Raw genomic sequence first — 19,999 nt, 5'->3', positions numbered from 1 at the left:
ATGTCCTGACTGAACCTTTGGTCCTAGAAAAATGGGGTCTTGGGATGCCATCTAGTGTCAAAATAAGAATCTGAAAAAATTAGGGGATTTTTTTTTATTATTTACAAATAGTTTTTACACTTAGGAACTTGATTCTTTAATAACGAAAGTTAAACTTTCTACTCACTCCCAAAAATTTACTTAGTATGTTCATCCGAGTGCCATAACAAAACTATTTGACAATTTTGAGCACTAGATGGTGCTACTTGTTAACCCCTTTGACATTTCTTGTCAAAAAGTAAATTTTCACACTTCAAAAAATTTAATGTCGTAGATATTTTGATTCATCTGGCTGGTTTTCTGAGTAGTAGTAGTATATGTTTGAAGTTTTTAAGGCCTTTTCACACCAAGCCAAAAACGCGGTTTTTGCGAAAAACCCCAAAAACCTATACCAAAAACACAAGTTTTTCCATTCATTTTTCACAAACCACAAGTTTTCGTAAAACACAAGTTTTTGATTAAACTCGCCAAAAACCTGAAAATGAAAACATTCAACTCCAAACGAAATAACCAAACAAACCTTTTGAAGCATTGACCTATTATATATGGACTGCTAGTTGATTCTCGTTTCCATACAAAATTTTTGAAAATGTGGTTCAATGATAACTAGCGCCTGTGGAAGAAAGCGGTAAATAGAATTCAGTTAGCATAGCGACATCTTCCGGCACATCGCATGAACTAACATTTTTGTCCATAGAAACTACGGCCATCTACATTTTTTTACTTTAAAAATCAGTAGCATCTGTCTTTTTTGAAGTCTACTTTTTGACGCATTGGAAGAATTCTTTGAGTTTCATAAAAATAATTATCTTAAAGTTTTGTGCAGAAAAAAATATCGAAATAAAATAATTGAATCATGTTGGAAAAAGGTATAACTCTAAATTATTATTTTTTGATTAATTTCATCAATCAATAAAAAAATCAAATGTTTTCTTTCAATAACTTTCTTTTTGTTTTTATTTCAGATACAAATTTATCACATTGGAATCGATTTGGATAGCAGCTATGTCACATTTCCTTCCGGCTGCATCGATCATTTGCCCTCCGCGTTAAAAAAAACAACAAGACTAGGTTTTTAAAAATGAAATGGTGATTCAAATGCATTGCCGGCGGAATGCATGCATCCAACTTTTGTCCTTGCTGCTGGTGCTGAAAGCAGTAAGTTTTAATTTTATTTTTCTCAAACAAATTTTACAGCTATGTATTTCTTTTTTTTTTTTTTGAAGACCGCAGCCACGGCTTACAATCGTTCAATTTCAATACCAGCTATAAAAATTAAGGACTGTGGGCATCTACCGTGCCTTTGATTCACTTCAGTTTCATCAGCCCAACAGCAGAGATCCAATTGCTACTACACCAGTACATTAAACTCAAAGTAACAATATGCCATCGAAACCAAAAGCAACATCCGCAGCCGTGTGCCTTTGGAATTGGAGCAAGTGACATGGCAATGTGGACGTGTGATTTCACCATTGAGCCACCATATCCGAATTTACTCTTTCCAGAGAACTGGTGCCACCTATTCTTCAACGTCATGCTGATTGGAATAGTGAAACTTTAAACTTTTTCTCAGTGGCTTCTGGGAATTTGTATGAGCAACTTCTTCGCATAATAATAGTTTCTTTTTGTTACAATCCCAATGACAATCAAGCATTGATTTTTATAAACAAGTTTGTTGCACCGGACATTTACTTTGGATTAGAGAATTTTTAAAATATGATGTAATGTTGTCAACCTTAGCACGTCCATCCACATTTATCATATTGACATGAGATTGTTAACTTCTCGAATGAAACAAAAGGAAGGTTTTTAATACCCCGGTGAACTTCATAGCCGAATTGGCAGCTACCATAAAAGCCACCGACAAGAGGTCGTTAACAAGGATGCTGATGGAAGTAGTGTAAGTTGTAATTTGTGCTTGTTAATAGTTACGTATAGAAATATTTGTTAAAATCCAAAATTCCTTTCACAGAATGTGGATACTATCAAAAATAACCAAAGATAAATTGCAACAAGAATTAGAATAGAGCTTGGAGAACAGGCTCAAGATATATTACGGACATCAACAGCGTCGCAATGCAACCAAAGGACACCAAACCATTCTATGGTCATTAAGATCAAAAACTTTGATTTAGCTTTCGATTAGTAAGCGAATTTTGAAAAAAATACCTTCTGTCCTCAGAGTTCACTAAAATATATACTTTTTGATTTAGAGACTTACTGCAGAGTGCCGACGTTTGGTCTGGTTTTTCGTAATGGTCTAGGCAAAACCACACTAAAATAAAAAATGATATCTGATCGCCAGTTGACCATTCGAAGTCATATTTTAGGCATGCACGTCAAGCTAAAAGTTGTTGGTGATAACACCCCAGCTGTCTATAGTGTTTTTGAACGTTCAAGGTTACTGAAGAGAGAAGAGCCGAGCTGAATGGTTCACAAGATGCCGTGATAAGTGCAGACTCGAGTTAAGACTACATTCATAATTTGAATATATGGAAACAATTGAGGATTTGGGAAAAGCTATCAACACATTTGGGGTACATACCATTTTCAATACATTTTATGTCTTCATTAATGTAATTTTTTTTTATTACCTTTCAGGGTTGAGTGGTTTTAGATCCTCAGAACGAAAGATTAATGTACGCATGCGGCAATCGAACTGCGAAAGTGATTGAAGAAGGGTTGAAAGAATATAAACGCTATGTGTATAGATTGAAGAAAGTAGCAAAAGCATTAATCTTTTTATTTTAGCTCAGGAAAGCAAATTCACATAAAACGAAATTTATGTTATTAAATTGTAAGTAACATTGTAAATGAAATCAATATATAAAATTAATAAAAGTCGTATATAAAATAGGTATATTTATTTGTTTTTATTTGCATTAATGGAGCATTTAGGATTATTGTTCTCAATTAACAGAATATGAATATGCTTCAACTTATCCCCATAGCATAATTTTATGTATAATTTTTCTACTATCGTAAGTTCATTGTATTTATTTTGATTTTGCTTCTTTTTCTTCACCAACTCTATTAAATAAAGTTTAGCTTCTTTTTTCTGTTTTTTGTTGATTTTATAGGCTATTGATTATGTCGAAAAAAATATGGTAATAACAATAAGGAACTAAGACGTTCACGGGTTTTATTGCAGGAATCGTTCAATGGGTTATAAGAGAAGATGAAACCGCGGAGTGCTATTTAATGAGAGGGTGAAAATTGAAGAAAGGGGTGCAAAAGCACATGGATGAAAAAAATATCAAAAACTCCGATTTTTTTGAGTTTTTTTGCTTTTTTAGTTGTATATTTACCTACATAAACATTGCTCTATGGCCATTTGAATCTATCTTTTTTCGCATTTTTAGTTTTACTCAAATAAAACAGAAACATTTGAGGGGAAAGTACGATAACTTAAGAACCAAGAATTAATAATGAGATTTTGTAGAAGGGTTAAATACAATCATTGTTGACTATGAGAGGGGGGTCTATTTCCCCCCGTTTTGGCGTTAGGGGCAATGATTTTGCAACAGCATAGTACTCGAATGGAGCCAAAATGTCACAAACATACAGCCCTATTCTGCTGTTCCCGTGAATCTCAGATCCGATTCACACATTCGGTTCACTTTAACTCTACCTTGCCATCCTGCTATCCATCGGGTAAACTGCATTATCATCCCTCAATTTGACGTCCAGGTGAACGTCAAATTAAAAAAAAAATGGCGACGAAGTAAATTGAAAGGAAAAAAAAATTTGTTGTTTGTGTTTATTTGCATAGAAAAAATAAAAGCAGCCGATTAAATGTTAAGAAATAATTAAACATTTATGACAAGTGGCATTTTGCTTAATTTCAACGATGGTGAATTTATTTTTACAAACAAAAGTGACAGATCCGCAACATTTTTTATGCGGATTGCAAATGTATGGAGCAAGTTCATTCACGTGATTAGTGGAATACTGAACAACATTACCGATATTACCGACGTGAGTTTGGATTCCCCCCGATGAATAGCAGAATGGTAATTGGTGAATATTTAGCGATTTTTCCCCCCGATGGATAGCAGAATAGGGCTGATATTTTTGTTCTCGAAGATTGTTTGGATTGATGAAAAGTTCCGGCTTTTCTTGATTGATTAATGGCTCGAAATTGTCTTATTTTGGACGTTTGGACATCACATCACTCTCTGTCATTTCCTTCGTCTGTAATAAAAAACGAAGACTGAATACAGTTTACAAAAAAAAGGAAAAGCAAACTAACATCGATTCCCTTTATAAATTCTCTGTTTAACAACTCATTGATTGTCGACTCAAGAAGTTGGTCCAACACTTGCGTGAATTTGTTGAGAATAAATTCATAGCGATATACTCCACAGTTTTCAAGGCCAGCTTTGAGCAAATGCTTACGAGAGATTCCAGCGTCCTAACAAGATTTAAAAAAAAATGAATTTGAATCATTTCAAGACTTCTAAATCTTAGAACTTACATTTGGCTTGTCGCTGAATAGAGTATGGAGGGATGTCAATACAATCAATTCAAAGGCAAAACTCGGCGTTAGAGTATTTGAATAATAAGTTAATTCAATCAGTCCTGGTACGAGTGGGTCTCGACGACCCTTCAGTACACTTCTTAAAGCGTCTAGTTCCTTAGCAATGTCAATTTCAAGAGCACCACTTCTAAACTGATTAAGCAACAATAAAGCCAATGCATTGGTTGACATAACTGATGTTGCGGCAGCACAATCGTATACCTTTTGCCGGGATTTGCTGCCAAATAGCGTCTGATGTTCCTCACAGGCAACATCTGTGCCGTACTGATACTGGGACTTAAAGTGCGTATCATTGGCAGTATCTAATACTATAATTGTTGTACTTTTAGTCGGCGTCGTTGTTCCATGAAACACATTACCACCCTGATTGCTGGCGAGGGCATGATGTGTAGAAAACCATTTTGTAGCACTCTTCGCATTCTGCACCATGGGTCTGCGGAGGGAATAATTTATTAAATTTATTTTCTCTCGTAATCTGGAATGCAAGGAGCAGTTTTAGAGCAATCGATTGCTTTTCGAGGAGTTCGTCCATTTTTGTTAAATTGTTTTCTGATCTGAAAGAAAAGAATACAAATTTAAATTAAAAAACTTGGAATAAAATTGTCAAAAAAAAATATTAATTTTTAATTTTTTGTTACCTTTTTATTCTTGGGAAACATAAAATTTCTTGAAAAATTTCTGTAAACAATTAAATTGTTTTTTTTTTTTTTGACAACCAAAAGTCACAAAACCTAGATGTCATAATACTATTTCCCGCTGCCCTACCAAGGAGCGCCACCATAGCTTGAACCTGGTCCTGGCAGTCCATATATAATAGGTCAATGTTTTGAAGAATTCAGCACAAATTCAGCAGACAAAAAAAAACTGACAGCAGACAAAAAAAAAAGAACTGACAGGCAAAAATAACAGTTGTTTTACAGTTGCAGTTTGTTGATTTTTGTATATGTTAAGAAATATTTTTGTATTCATTAACAAAATATTAGGTGTGTTTTTTTGTTTATCTATATAGATTTTGTGCAAAAAAACGACATCGGGATTTTTGAAATCCATGCAAACATTTGGCACCACTGTACATATACTTTGGCAGCTGTCTGTCAAAAATGTTGCTTTTGTTTTTTTTTTATTTTAACTCCGAAGTGGGAAGGCCATTACATCCATGTTGGATGCAAACAAAAATTTTCATATGGCCATGGCATCCATGTTGGATTCAAAAAAAATTGTTTTTTCACAAAAAACCAAAAATTATCTGTATATTCTTAGCTACATTTTAAGACCATGACCATTAACATTAGTTGCGTCGTTCTTGTGTTATAAGCGTTTGAAGGTAGCCATATTGAATTTTTTTTCGATTTTTTAAAAATCAAATGTGAAAACTTTTTTATTTTTATTTCTAATTTTTCGAAAAAAAACTTTGGTAATTTTATATACACATCTGTTCAACAATCTTATCAGGATCCATTTAAGACTTTTATCTGAAAAGTGCATTGCGTATATCTCGAGATATTAACATTTCAATGCAACCATGTCAAACAAATTTTTGATTATTTGTTTCTATGAGAGTTTTTTTCAAACCTCGTTTTCTCCGCTTTTTTTTTTGTTAATATTTTCAGATATTTTTGTATGAACACAACAAATAAAGTACCTTGGCACTACTGTTTTTATCGAGAGAAAGTAAAATCTGGATAATTATCTGGATTTTTCAAAAATCTATACAGATAAAGTTTTTGTTGTTTTTAACACGTAAATTGTTTTGATTTCAAAAATCTCGATGTCGTTTTTTTGCACAAAATCTATATAGATAAACAAAAACACACCTATTCTTTATAATTTTTCAATAATCAGATAAACCTCAGATAGAGCTTTTTCCTTAGAATAAAAGTTTTTTTTATATTGACATTTATTCTACTGATAGTCTAACTGACGATTGAAAAATCAGGGCTAATTATAGAAAATGGCATAAAAAAAAGCCAGAAATACCAATAAAACCAGCACAACAGAATCGTTAACGTTGCCAGTACGCAGGTTGAACAACGTAACTTTCCTGTGCTTGAATATTTAGAAGCGTTTTAAAATCATTTGTTTAAAAATTCTCAATAGCTGCGTTCCTTTGGAAATATTTATCTACTGCTTAGTACTTAAAGCTGCTTTGAACTATTTTTTCAGTATAGCAAAAGTAGATCAAAGTAGTTTTAAGTACTAAGCAGTAGATAAATATTTCCAAAGGAACGCAGATAATATGACCGTTAAGAAAAGTACAAAGTGTAGGTACGTCCTTACTTAAAGAGCCGCTGTATATATTTATTTCACGAGTGGTGAAAAATCGTGGTGAACTACATTTCTGACATCTATAATCACCACACCACTCCAAATCAAAACAAAACATGCATTTGTCAAAATCGCAGCACGTGTAGTGTAATATTTTTTTATTCAATATTTACTTCTCCAAATAAATTATAATAAAACTCATTTAAAAATGCTTAAATATAAGAAAAAATCTCCTCAAACTAAGGTATAATCATTTGTTAACATTATCATTCATTTGTTAAGTTTTTTTCAAATCTAAATTTTAAGATTTCCAAACTCGAAGATGTCGAGAATGGTAATGATGAATCAAATGGCGAAGATGAAGATATCCACTATGATTCTATGATCGAAAATGGTACAAGTGAAGATTCAGATGAAGAATCAAACAATGCAAGTGATAATGATGATAGTGATGATGGATTTTCTGAACACGAAGAAGAACCATCGCCAGCTCCTTCTTTCGCATCGAAACGAAAAAACGCAGAAATACCGCCAAATGGTGTCGCACAAAAAAAGCACAAAGTTGATAAAAATTCAGCTTTGTACAAGCAACCAACTGTCGAAGAACTCAACCAACTTAATGAAACAAAGAATCTATTCCATTCGAATCTATTTCGAATGCAAATTCAAGAGATTCTTGGAGAAATCAAGATTAAAGATAAGTATACAAAGTTTGTTGATTCATGGATCAAAACTTTCACAAAGTTCTTGAAAGAACTTAAGTCTGAAAATAGTAAAAATGATTCGAACCAATTAAATTGGCTCAATAAGAGTCAATTGATACTTCCACTAGTATTAAATAGATTCCAACTAAAGACTTTCCAGTTTCAATTTATTAAACCAACGGAAGATCCTTTTATAGTTGGTTCTTTTAAACATCGAGCAATGGTTGGTCCAAAATTGACTGTAGATGTCTGTGTATCAATGCCAAATGAATGTTTCCAAAAGGATGATTACCTAAGTCTCGTTTACGATCAAAAAAGAGCCTTATATTTGACATACATTGCCAACGAAATGACTCGAACTGAAACTGATAATAATTTTAAATATCAATTTAATTACTTCAACAATAACCCTTTGAAACCAGTTTTAGAAGTAACACCTTCGGGAAGTATTGGCAAAAAGTTAATTGTTCGAATTTTTGTTGGAGCTGAAGAACAATCATTTAAATTGAATCGATTTGTTCCTTGGAACAGTAATATTCGTGGAAGTATTTTTGGAGAAAAAAATACTAGCGATAGTTTACCTTTTGCAACTCCCAATTATAATTGTTCGATTTTGTTTGATGTTACAATGAGAAAAAATCAAATTGCTTTAGAGGAAACTCTTTCTAGTAATAAAAATTTACAAGAGGGTTTGATTCTTCTCAAAATTTGGCTGAGACAAAGAAACTTTGATGTTGGTTACTCAGGTTTTGGCAGTCACATTATGTCGGCGTATGTTGTGTATTTGTTTAAGCAACGTAAATTGCATACAGCTATGAGCAGCTATCAAGTGGCCAGGCAGGTTTGGAATCATTTAGGTAAGTTTTATCTTTTCTATACTGCAATGTTTTATTGTCATAAAATATTATTTCTTAATTGATTAAGGTTTAATTCTTGGGATGTGGCTCCGCCTAAAAAATAGTTATTCAATATAATAATTTTTTGGATTAGGTTAATTAAACCCATTGCAGCTTAATTTAATTTATAGAGATGCATTTTTAGAAAAAAATTTCAAAATCGTTAGAGCCGTTTTAAAAAAAAAACAAATTTTGTATATATAATTTTTGGATAAAAAAATGTTTGAAATAAAATCGGTACCTATGCCATTTTGAAAAAAATATTAGGGACCAGATATTTAGGCAACATCATTTTCTGAATGGAAATTTGAGTAAAGGAGAATGGGCAAATTTGTATGGAACGTGAACGTTATGCGGCCATTAATGGATTTGTCGTTTTATGATGTAATTAAGTCTTACATATGTATTGCAGAAGTTTTATCCTTGTGACTTACTTCAAAAACGGATAAAATGCATTTTTGCATTTCACACTTTTTGCAGATTGTCTCAATGTTGCAACTTAGACATGTATTTGAAGTCCAAAATATGATGCTCTGTTATTTTCTCTGAGTCTGAAGACCTTTATCTTGCATATCCAACAACTAGAACCCAAACTATAAGCATTTTAAAACAACAATTTCAAGCCTATTTTGAGAGTTTCGTTGTTCAATTTTTTGTTAGTTTGAATTGTTTGAAAACTATCGAACAAAATCTTGAAGTGGTTGACTTAAAAATCTTATATTTTGAATTCTATTGGTCGGATTTTCAAGATAATTGTCTTTAGACTCAGGGAAAATGACAGAGTATCATATTTTATGTTCCAAATAAAAATATGTATCAATTTGTCCTTCATACACTGAACAATGCATTTACAATACTAATACTGCATTATCTTGCATTCTTAACGCAATACAGCGAAACGTCCATATTAAATGTTTTCCCTAGGTTATAATTCTTTCATTTGATACCAGTTTCATTAATGGCCGCTCAACGTCCAAAATGCCCATTCTCCTTTACTAAATTAGTTTGGATACGCCATTATTTTCAAATTTCGAAATTTACAGATCCCATGGGACAGAAACCAAATTTCGCTTTACTTTAATAAATAAATATTATTAATTATAACCGATAATGCACTTTTTACTTGTTTTTCACACAAATAGATTTAATTCTGTTGTAATTAAAAACAATCATCTGTCATGTTGACAAAAAAAAACATTCCTAAATATTAAGGGAACATTTTCTTGCCTAACTTTCCAGTCAGCTTTCCAATAAAATTACCTAAATTGGAAGGATTATTTTTTAAAAGTTGACCAATCAGAGGCCGAGAAATTACCTTAATATTTAGTCCCTAATGTTTCTGAACCGTTTCCGTTTTCGAAAATTTAATTTTTCAAAAAAAAAAAGTATTCAAATTAAATTTTAAAAAGTCTAAAAGTACAAAAATTTATTTTTGGTTATATTAAAATTATAAAAATGATTTTGTACAAAAAATTTCGTTGAAATCGAATTAGCAGTTACGGAGAAAATCGGATTTAAAAAAAAAAACGGTTCGCTATATACCAAGAGGTATGTTAATCAGTCCATCCGTTTAGGCTGTAGATTTGTATACAGACTGACAGACAGGCAGACAAACATGCGGGACCCACTTTTTTTGGCATTATCTATCATCGTAATGTCATGTTATTGTTATCTGAACTTTTTTTTGAACCAATGCATAACTTGATATTAGTACCTAGTACCTACATACAGGGTGTCCCAAAAGTAATGGATCAAACGAAATATGCTGATAGGCCAATTTAAGGGCTCTCAGAATTTGGTAACTTGTTCATCCCAAATCCTTACGGTTTTCGATTTAATGCAGTTAGTTAAATTTCGAAAAATCCCGACTTGGCAACAGTATTTTTCTTCCTCTGCCCATAATTGTTTTTTGTTTTTTACAATTCTTTCACTAAAACATTGCCTAATAATAAGAAATAACTAATTAATCAAAATATTTTTTATTTCATATGCCATTTTGCTGCAAATTAATTAACAGTTTCATGTTTTATAAAAACTCAATTTCTTACTTTTATTTCAGAGCATCATCCCGAAAAAAATTTGTATGGTGTGACACTGGTTTATTATTTTAAAAACTTGCCGTGTTATTGCAGTTTTCAAAAATGTATAAAAGTCTCCAAAGTTGAAATTAGAACGAAAGATATTACAATTTGAATACAACAAAGCAGGGCTTTTCAGAGAAAAATAACAAAGAAAAATAAACACATTTTCTCGACTGTTGTTTGTTTATTTATTTTTGAATAAAAGACTCGATTTTTGTTTGTTATTTTGCTCTGAAAACCCCTGTTTTGGTGCATTCAAATTGTAATATCTTTCGTTCTAATTTCAACTTTGGAGACTTTTATACATTTTTGAAAACTGCAATAACACGGCAAGTTTTTAAAATAATAAACCAGTGTCACACCATACAAATTTTTTTCGGGATGATGCTCTGAAATAAAAGTAAGAAATTGAGTTTTTATAAAACATGGAACTGTTAATTAATTTGCAGCAAAATGGCATATGAAATAAAAAATATTTTGATTAATTAGTTATTTCTTATTATTAGGCAATGTTTTAGTGAAAGAATTGTAAAAACCAAAAACAATTATGGGCAGAGGAAGCAAAATACTGTTGCCAAGTCGGGATTTTTCGAAATTTCACAAAAACTGCATTAAATCGAAAACCGTAAGGATTTGAGATGAACAAGTTACCAAATTCTGAGAGCCCTTAAGTTGGCCTATCAGCATATTTCGTTTGATCCATTACTTTTGGGACACCCTGTATATCGCAATTAAAAATTTACAATCGAGTTAGGATATTAAAATATTTTTTTCTTCACGTTGATTCTTAAAATATGTAAAAAGTCTAAAACGTTTAGGTGGCCGTCAAGTGGGAAGATAATATTTTATAAAATGACTTAAAATACAAAATATATATTTAAAACTAACATCTGGTACCTGTTCAAGAAGCTTAGAACTTGGTGTATTTTTTAATTCAAAAATAGAATCCAAGCAAAAAATAAATACAAAATGATATAAAATGCAAAAAATAAAATTAAAAAAAAAAAAAAAAATGGACGTTGCTTTGAATATGTTATTTTTTTCTGTAATTATGTCTTATATATCGCCCCCCCTCAGGCCAGAAGCATGAATGTGCAAAATTTTGAGTTTATTAGTTAGTTGGATTACTCTTTAGGTGATCTATGGTTTTTCAAAATTTAAAATACGCAGACCGCAAGGAAACCTCATTATTTTATTATTTCAATCACATGAATGTACTTAATCTTACGACACCTCAAACCTTGTAACTTATTTTCACGATTTAAACAAATATTTTTTTAAATGCTCATAGCTCTTAGTACTTGGGATGAAGATAAAAAAGGAATTACACTTTGTAATGATTTTTCTGCACCAAATCAACCAACTTTGGAACAATTTTCGACGTATTTCGATGTTGTATTTGTTGATGTCACTGGATTCTGTAACATCTGTGCTAATCTATCCGTAGATGTATATCGTAGGGTGAAGGGCGAAGCAAAGCGAACAGTGGATATTCTAAATAATACTAAAATCAACAGCTTCCCATTGATTTTTATGACTTCGTGCCCCATTTACACACAATATGACCATATTTTAAAGTAAGTTCTTTTATACAATCTCTAAATCATTAGAATTCCTTCCTTAAAAAAATACATTGAATCTTTCTAGGATATCAAATCCTTCTTCTATTGTAAATATGTTAAAAAAACATGGATGTCGTTCAGATCGTCATAACTTTGCAGGATTCTGGTTCCCACAGACATTAAAAATGATATCCAAGTATGTAAACTTTTTCTTTTAAATTTTAAAAATATACAAATATTAAAAAATTAATTTCTAAATTACAGTCTTCTACGTAAAGGCCTTTCTGATCGTATTTTCCATATAGTTCCCATAGAAACAGCTCCTTCTTCATGGGATCTCAATACACAACCTAAAGACGTCGAAGTCAACTTCCGTCTTGGACTGATTTTAAATCCTGAAAGAGCTTATGAAATTCTTGATAAAGGACCACAAGCTAACGAAAAAACTGCCGACGAGTTTCGTAAATTCTGGGGTTCCAAATCGGAACTTAGACGGTTTCAAGATGGAAGCATCACTGAAGCATGTGTTTGGTCAGCATCAGGAGAATCATTTGCTAAGAAACGTCTTATTGTTGGACGCATAGTGGAACATCTTTTGGAGCATCATTTCGATTTGGAATCTTCCGCTATTAATTATATAGCCGGACAATTAGATACCGTCTATAAATTGAATCGAATATTTAAAGTTGATAAATTAGAAAAGGATGTTAACCAAGAATTAGATGCTGAAACAACTTCATTAGAAGTGATCAAAAGTTTTGATGATCTTGGACAGAAATTGAGAACTTTAGATGAATTACCATTGGAAATAACAAATATTCAAGGCACATCACCTGTGTTTAGATTCTGTGATCCAGTGCCGGTTTTGGCTGATGGACGATACTCAAAATTGGGTTTGGCTAGCAGAACTGTTTGCAGTGGAATTATTCAGTTGGGTATGTTCTTTCCTTAATCAATATAAACATCTGTTTTAAATAACTTATTTGGATTTACTTTGCAGGTGTGAGTGGAAATTGGCCAAGCGAACTGTCTGCTCTGCGTGCTCTTAAGACAGCTTTTTATGTGAAAATAGCACAAGCTCTTAAAGAGAAACATAATTATCGAACTTTAATTCGCTTTGATGGTATTTTCATATTCAAAGATGGATACGTATTTCGAGTGGAAATATCACACGCAAAAGAGATTGCACTTATGAAGAAAGAAGTTAACGAAAAAGGATTAACTCATTACAAAGATACTCCTGAGAGTATAGCTTTAGAGAAACGTTATGTTTTACTTCCGAAATTAACAAGCGCACTACATGGGCTTTATAAATTGCATCCGAGTTTCGGACCTACGGTTATGATTGCTAAAAGATGGCTGTACTCACAACTAATTGACGATGGACTGTGGCCAGATGAGTGTACTGAACTCTTGATTGCTAGCCAGTATTTGAAAATGGGTGCCCAAGCGAATACCTGCCAACCACAAACGGGATTTTACAGATTTTTAAGTTTGTTGGCGAACACAGATTGGCAAACGGAAATGGTTGTTTTGCAGTTCAATGAAGAGCTCGATGGTATTTTAAGTTTTTATAACTTAAGATTTTGTCAGAAAAATAATATAGCTATTTGTTTAATTTGCTTTAGATGAGAGTGTATCAGAGCTAGAAAACAAATTTATCAACGAACGTGATTCTTTCCCGCCATTGATGATCGTAACTTCTTACGATGAAAAACGATATGGAATTTGGAGTAAAGAAGCACCAATTATACCTGTTTTGGCTCGAGTGAAACTTTTAGCTAAACACGCTCTTAACCTCATTGAACCAATAATATTAACTCCTTCGTGGGTCATTAAGCCACATAAATTATTTACAGCATCAAAGGAGGGCTATGATATGCTGATACGTTTAAAACCAGATTTCGTGCCCAATTGTATGGCCAATGAATATCCTTCTGGCTTTTCCGAATGGACTCTACCAAATTTTAGACAATTTCCCAGCGGACAAAATTTCCTCAAATTCGCAATTACTGATCTAAGAGTAAGATTGCTACTTTTATATGTGTTTGTAATGGTTTTTTTACTAAATAATCTTATAATTATTTATTTTAGGAAGCTTTTTCCGAGTTTTGTATATTCTTTTACAATCCTTGTGGTGGAAGGGATATTGCGTTAATTTGGAAACCTGATATTTTTGCAGAAAAAGAATTCAAAGTCGGTACTATGAATGGATGCTGTTTAGCAAAAGATGAAAAATTAGTAAAATGCAATAAAGAAGCACTTATTGAAGATATGAAAATTATTTTGAAAGATATGTATTTATCAATAGAGGAAATGAATAAATAGAATTTTATATTTTGACTATAGTCCCACTGTGTCTTCAATTGATTTGCGAATTTTCAGCATTTGTCTAGCACTGAGTGATCCTTCAATGTGCTCTGCACTGTCGTCGTTCTCTTTGGTGTTGCTTCCTTGATGAGTGAAATATTTTCGAGAAGTGCAACAACAATTTTCAGCGCAACAGCATTTTGGGATTTTTGGATGTGGCATATCACTCATTGACGTGGACGTTGAATGGGTAAAAGGGAACTACTTAAATGTTTACATTAAAATATTCAAATATTTTCGACAAAAAGAACTTACTGGTGGGGATAAATTATTGCATGTACTGGCCCATTCCATTTGTTGAGCAATAGATGCTTTAATCGGTTTGGGTGGTTCTTGTTTTTGACTGAATAGGTATAAAAAATTACGTATACATATAATGGGTATTTAGAAAAACTGTTTTTTTTTTTTATATTAATAAATCACCCGCAACATTTTCCAAGCATTTCCAGGAGCTGCTGGTTTACAGTTTGTTGTTGATTTTGACAGCCTCCTGCAATGAGGATAGCATCTCTCAAGGCAATATCCTGTCCATATACTGTTTCGACTGGAATAAGCTCTCCTACAATCCAAAATAAAAATCAATTTAACTTTTAAATGTAGAAAAATTCAAAAAAGAATAAACCATTTGGGCCAAGTTTGTGGTATGATATAAAACGTGAATCTTCAATCTTTCGAACGTCTTGTTGGGTTATAATGAAACACTCATTCCCCAAAACAACTGGAACTTAAAAAAAATGTTATTCACAAAATAATGACATCTTAATAGTTTGAAAATGCATACCATGCAATGGTTTTTGTATTTCTTCAGAAACTTGTATTAATTTTTTTGTTGCGGATAAATTCATTGTTTAAAAAAAATGCCAAATAATTTTTTTGTGATGTGATGCTGAAAATTTTGAATTTTGACTGATTTTTTTGAATCATATATATAAAAATTCAAAGTAGTTCTTATGATTAATAAATCAAGCGTTACTTAAAAAATTCAGAGTTAGTTCTTCTTGTCGGAAAGCTTGTGAACAAGCGTTTCGTTGCCAAACTAAAAGGGTCAGTCTGTACATAGAGCTGGACATAGCCGATTGATGGATTTGTTTGAAATTATTGATAGATAGCACTTGTCAACAAGGTTTTTGTAACAAAAACTAAATTATACATTTCTAACGGTTTTTTGTGCGCTGAGTTCGAATCTGGAGTCCGAAAGGTTTTTAACAGTTTTTGACTTTATGTCTTAGTGCTTTGTTGCATCCCGAGAAAAAAAAAACTTACGGATATACAAATAGAACAAATCATTTCAAGATTTGCAATTAAAAACAAATGAACTTGAGATATATCGAACATATTGATTTCAATTTAATTTAATTGGGATCAAAAGTATTTAGCTGATGTATGTAACCATGACAACTGTTCTTTTTAAAAAGTGAAAAGGGAGTGCTTTAATATTTTTCCTCGTAATGACAAAATGACGGTTAAGAGTGTCAGAAAAAAAATAAGCGAAATAATTGTTAACTGTGCCCTTGATTATGAAAGTGGACTAAGTCACTTTTTGCATTGTTTAAAGAAAAACTTACATAATAATTTTCTTATAACGATTTAATTTAATTTTATTTATGAAATCACTAGAGGAGCAATAAAGAAGTTTATTTACTGCAATTTCGCTTTCAAATAAACTTTACCCCTTAAATAATAATTATTTTTAGGCTAGATTTGATGCCATTTTTAGGAGTGACTTAGTCCACTTTCATAATTAAGGGCACATTTTTATTGGACTATTCCGAGTTCCTTTTTTCCGTGGAATGCTTCTGTAAAACCAATTTCACAAAACAAATAAAAAATAAAGTCGATTGAATTTGTTCAGAAAATTGATTAAAATTCAGAACGCCCAAATTCACCTTCGGCATGTGAGTTCGGAAAAAAGTGGAATGCGTATTACGATATCGGCGTTGGTGAACAGGTTAACCCTTTGCTCCCGGACAAAAAACACAAATTTTTTGAAAAAAGTTTTGATATTTTCTAATTACACACTAAAATGAAAAAATAATGATTGTACTAGTAATAACATTGTATAAGGAATGTTTTGAGCTGAGAGTACAGAAGGAGAAGTCCATTTTTTAGTAAAAAAAACACTAACAAAGTAATTAGTAGGTGGTTTCATGCTGAAACCACTAGGAAGCAAAGGGTTAAGTGGTGCCGTGTTTCACACTTTTTGTGTATCAGAAAGTTCGTCATATTTTGGAGTTGGGGAGAACTATCTTATGTCGATTTCCATTTGAAAGAGGGATTTTTGTACCAAATCCATTGATCTCTCGTGGCAAATGGATATTGCCAATTGATTTTTTTTTTATTAGTAACTATGTGTAAGCAATTTTTCAATGGAAAAAAATGAATTTACAAAAACAAATGTTCAAATAAATGTCAAATACTGCGGTGTGAGTGCAAATATGTGTAAATCTCGTTAAAAATCGAGATCTAAAAAATTTGATCTTGGATCAATAAAAAATGATCTCTTTTGACAAATAGAATTTGGGATACCAGTATTTCCCAGTATTTTTTTTTATCTCGGATCAAAAATAATTAATTTTTTGTGGCAAATGGAAACTCACATTAGTAGGAAATAAATATAAATGGCATGGCGTAACAACAGGTGAATTTAATGTCACTTGTGGAACACATTTTATTTTGCCATATTTGTCTTATAAATAATATGGTTACCGCCTAAGACAAGCAATATTTTAAATTTTAAACTGAAGGTGAATATTTCACATGACAAAAAAAGGGAAGATAAATGTTAATGAGGAGGGTATTACTCTCGCATTTTCATCTTTCATTTTTATTAAGTTCCAACAAGGTGTGGAACTTATTTCCAAAACCGTGATTTCAATCGCTTTTTCCATATTAAAAATCCTAGAAAAAAAATTAAATAAAAATCGTAAATTTCAGATATTTTTTTCGGTTTTTATTATTTTTTTTTTTTTTCATTTTTGTTTTGGTTTTTGAATGCATTTCTTCAAAAAGGATTTTACACAGTTAAAACTTCATTTTGTTCGTCTTCCACATAATTTTTTTAAAAGTTCACTTCTTTTTTTATTATTTTCTTTCGGCTAAATTTATTCATTAAGTTATTTTTTCTGCTTTTCCATTTTTAATTTAATTTATTTTAATTTTTTTTTTATTTTATATTTTAGTCACTTTTAAAAATAACGCAATAAAAATAATTATATTACAAGTATTTTATATAATATAGTGTAACTACTGAAAATCTCCTTCAGTTGACTGATTTTTTTTTTGTTTAAATTTGTTTATTTTTTCACACTTCGTCGTAATTTGTTTTTTTTTTTTTTTATGTGTTATTAATTTTTTGTTGTATAATTGTTTATAATAAAACTGCCTGTCGTTTTAGAGTGTATATATATATTTATATGTTGTAAGAGAGAAAAAGAGTTTACACCATTTAAATTCATTTTTTGTTTTGTTTAATATGATTCCTTTTTTGTTTTTTTTTTTTTATTAAGTATAAATTAACTCACATTTTATTCTTATTACTTATTCAAAAAAATGGAAAAAATGATAGTATTTTTTTTTTGTTCTTGTCGTAGGTGTAGTAGTAGAGTAGTTGTATGTATGCATGAATGCTATGTTAATTTTACTTAAAAACCTGCGATTTTTTGTTTTTTTTTTTTTTTTTTTGTATTTTAGATAATAATTATCGAGTTTTACAATTAATTAAATTATTCACAATGCTTTTTTTTTGTTGTTTTTGTTGTTTCTTTATACAATTTTTTGTTTTTATAATTTTATTAATTAAATATTTATATTCTTAAATTATTGCAAAAAATGTATTTTAAGTAAAACTTTAGCATATCATTTTTTGTTTTTCTTTTTGTTTTTTTTTTGTTAATCAATTTCTATATATTTTATTTAAACATTTTTTGTTTTATATATATATATAATTCACAATATATATAGTATATATTAATGAAAGATTTTCATTGCAGAGATAATGATGGTGGTGGATTAAGGCATAAAGGGATAGCATGATAAAAAAATATAAAAAGAAATAGTACAAAAGGAGCTGGGATTGCACGGGATTTTTTAAAGGAGTAGGTAGTAATAATAACAGTAGAAGGACCAGCTCCCGATTTGACTTTAGTTCATAATTATGTAGACCTCAAACTTGTTAAAGTGACTTCCATAAGTCCAATGCAAAATTTTTAAACAAGAAATTTAACGCAACAAAAAATGTGAGTACAAACTCTTTAAAGGATTTAGAAAAAAAAAAATAATGTGACTAGCAAAGATATATTAGGAGAGCTTTATAAGTTAAGGATTTGAATGAATGTTGTCAAATTATAGTATTGCCTTTAATCAAGTCAGAAATGTTAAGCCAAGTTGTAAAATAAAAAACTCATAATCTTTCTGTCATAACACATAAAAAGGTTCAAAAGCAGATATTAGTGCTTCAATGTGAAAAAAAAACCTTATCTAAACCTTTAAGTTGCTAATGAGTTGGCAATAGGCCAGTGATTATGGCACTTATTTAAAGCCATTAATTTACTATTTGCATAGCTTTTTATATTGCTTGCAGATTTGAATTATAGAAATTACTTGAAGAAATGTCAGGTCAGTACAGAACACTTCAGTTGAATCAGTCGTTGGCCCTAAGACTACGGGTATAAGTGTGCTTGTGTCTGGGGGGAAAGGGATTTTAGTAAAAAGATTTTAATAATAATGAATACTCGAAGTAGGTAGCTTATTATTTTTTGTTTTTTCTTTATTAAAATAAATTATGTAATTCCTTCTATTCTATTTTTTGTTTATTTGATGTTATTGCAGCAAAATATTAAAAAATTATTTGATTTGCTCAATATTATATCCTGGATTTTTAACATTTAGCTACACGCGCGTTTTGTTTTGATGCATTATCTTGTTTTGTCTGGTTTTGTTTAAGGATCTCTTTTTGATGTTTTTTTTTTTTTTTTTATTGAACTTATTTATTTGACATAATAATAATTAATAATATAATTATAGTAAATAAATCAATACATAATAATAATAATAATTAATTAATTATAATATTTTTTTTTTAATTTTTTTTTTGCATTTTTTTTTGTTTGTTTTAAATTAAATTACAACGGAAGTGTCGGCGTATTTGTAGTTGGTGTTGGCGTCAATATCGACGCGGATGGAGGATACCGCAACGTATGTTGTGACGTCGCTTGTTGTATATAATCCTGACTAGGATTATTTAATACACTATCCCTTGAATTTGAATGTGACGTTGCACGAAGCAGTGTTACTGCTTCACGCTCTGGACTACATTGGACACCATCTAGTCATTTTTGGCGTGATGATTTCTTCTTCTTTCTTTTAAAGAAGCAACAACATCTGGAAAGACACATAAACCATCTTTTTTAAAATTGTTTGTTTGAATTTGATAATTGATTGGGGAAAATGATAGAAATGGACGGTAATGCTAGGGAGATGTTTTGGTTTTATAAAAAAAAAAATTGTGTTGACAAGATCACGAAGAATATAGTAGTTCTGAAAC

The 19,999-nt window shown here is 31.0% G+C and overlaps 4 protein-coding genes and 1 long non-coding RNA gene across 27 annotated transcripts in view; 2 read left to right on the top strand and 3 right to left on the bottom strand.

Annotated features, from left to right (window-relative positions):
* Window positions 1-641: 641 nt before the first annotated feature.
* LOC129914765 (uncharacterized) lies at window positions 642-2,899 on the top strand. Its single transcript, XR_008772243.1, has 6 exons — window positions 642-908; window positions 1,005-1,197; window positions 1,266-1,939; window positions 2,012-2,184; window positions 2,253-2,576; window positions 2,641-2,899. It is a non-coding gene; the product is annotated as an uncharacterized LOC129914765 (long non-coding RNA).
* A 1,214-nt stretch (window positions 2,900-4,113) lies between these two features.
* Window positions 4,114-5,369, bottom strand: LOC129914764 (uncharacterized). The gene is made up of 4 exons (XM_055994154.1): window positions 5,218-5,369; window positions 4,517-5,133; window positions 4,292-4,453; window positions 4,114-4,233 (listed from the first exon to the last, which is right to left on the bottom strand). Exons 2-4 carry the CDS (start codon window positions 5,006-5,008, stop codon window positions 4,186-4,188), a joined length of 702 nt encoding a protein of 233 aa, XP_055850129.1. The 5' UTR covers window positions 5,009-5,133; window positions 5,218-5,369; the 3' UTR covers window positions 4,114-4,185.
* A 1,583-nt stretch (window positions 5,370-6,952) lies between these two features.
* LOC129914758 (nucleolar protein 6) lies at window positions 6,953-14,435 on the top strand. Its single transcript, XM_055994122.1, has 8 exons — window positions 6,953-7,088; window positions 7,151-8,405; window positions 11,817-12,102; window positions 12,173-12,283; window positions 12,352-13,022; window positions 13,088-13,645; window positions 13,716-14,110; window positions 14,182-14,435. The coding sequence occupies exons 1-8, from the start codon at window positions 7,053-7,055 to the stop codon at window positions 14,413-14,415; spliced, it is 3,546 nt and encodes a 1,181-aa protein (XP_055850097.1). The 5' UTR covers window positions 6,953-7,052; the 3' UTR covers window positions 14,416-14,435.
* The window catches only part of LOC129914762 (casein kinase I), a 110,634-nt gene continuing 104,985 nt past the window's right edge, over window positions 14,351-19,999 (bottom strand). For 14 of the 23 annotated variants that reach the window (XM_055994127.1, XM_055994138.1, XM_055994134.1 and 11 more), the window contains 5 exons: window positions 15,239-19,857; window positions 15,080-15,181; window positions 14,881-15,016; window positions 14,713-14,800; window positions 14,351-14,658 (listed from right to left, as the gene is read on the bottom strand). In XM_055994127.1, the coding sequence (XP_055850102.1) occupies window positions 19,785-19,857 (73 nt within the window). In that variant the 3' untranslated portion in view covers window positions 14,351-14,658; window positions 14,713-14,800; window positions 14,881-15,016; window positions 15,080-15,181; window positions 15,239-19,784. The remainder of the gene's footprint in view (window positions 14,659-14,712; window positions 14,801-14,880; window positions 15,017-15,079; window positions 15,182-15,238; window positions 19,858-19,999) is intronic. The other 9 variants (XM_055994130.1, XM_055994142.1, XM_055994136.1 and 6 more) reach the window with 1 other exon arrangement.
* LOC129915148 (uncharacterized) lies at window positions 14,431-15,302 on the bottom strand. The gene is made up of 5 exons (XM_055994614.1): window positions 15,239-15,302; window positions 15,080-15,181; window positions 14,881-15,016; window positions 14,713-14,800; window positions 14,431-14,658 (listed from the first exon to the last, which is right to left on the bottom strand). Exons 1-5 carry the CDS (start codon window positions 15,300-15,302, stop codon window positions 14,431-14,433), a joined length of 618 nt encoding a protein of 205 aa, XP_055850589.1.

The sequence above is a fragment of the Episyrphus balteatus genome, chromosome 3, assembly GCF_945859705.1.
Source record: "Episyrphus balteatus chromosome 3, idEpiBalt1.1, whole genome shotgun sequence".
Taxonomy (NCBI): Eukaryota; Metazoa; Arthropoda; class Insecta; order Diptera; family Syrphidae; genus Episyrphus; species Episyrphus balteatus.
The sequence above is the reverse complement of the archived record's forward strand: the minus strand, read 5'-3'. Positions and strand labels throughout refer to the sequence as shown.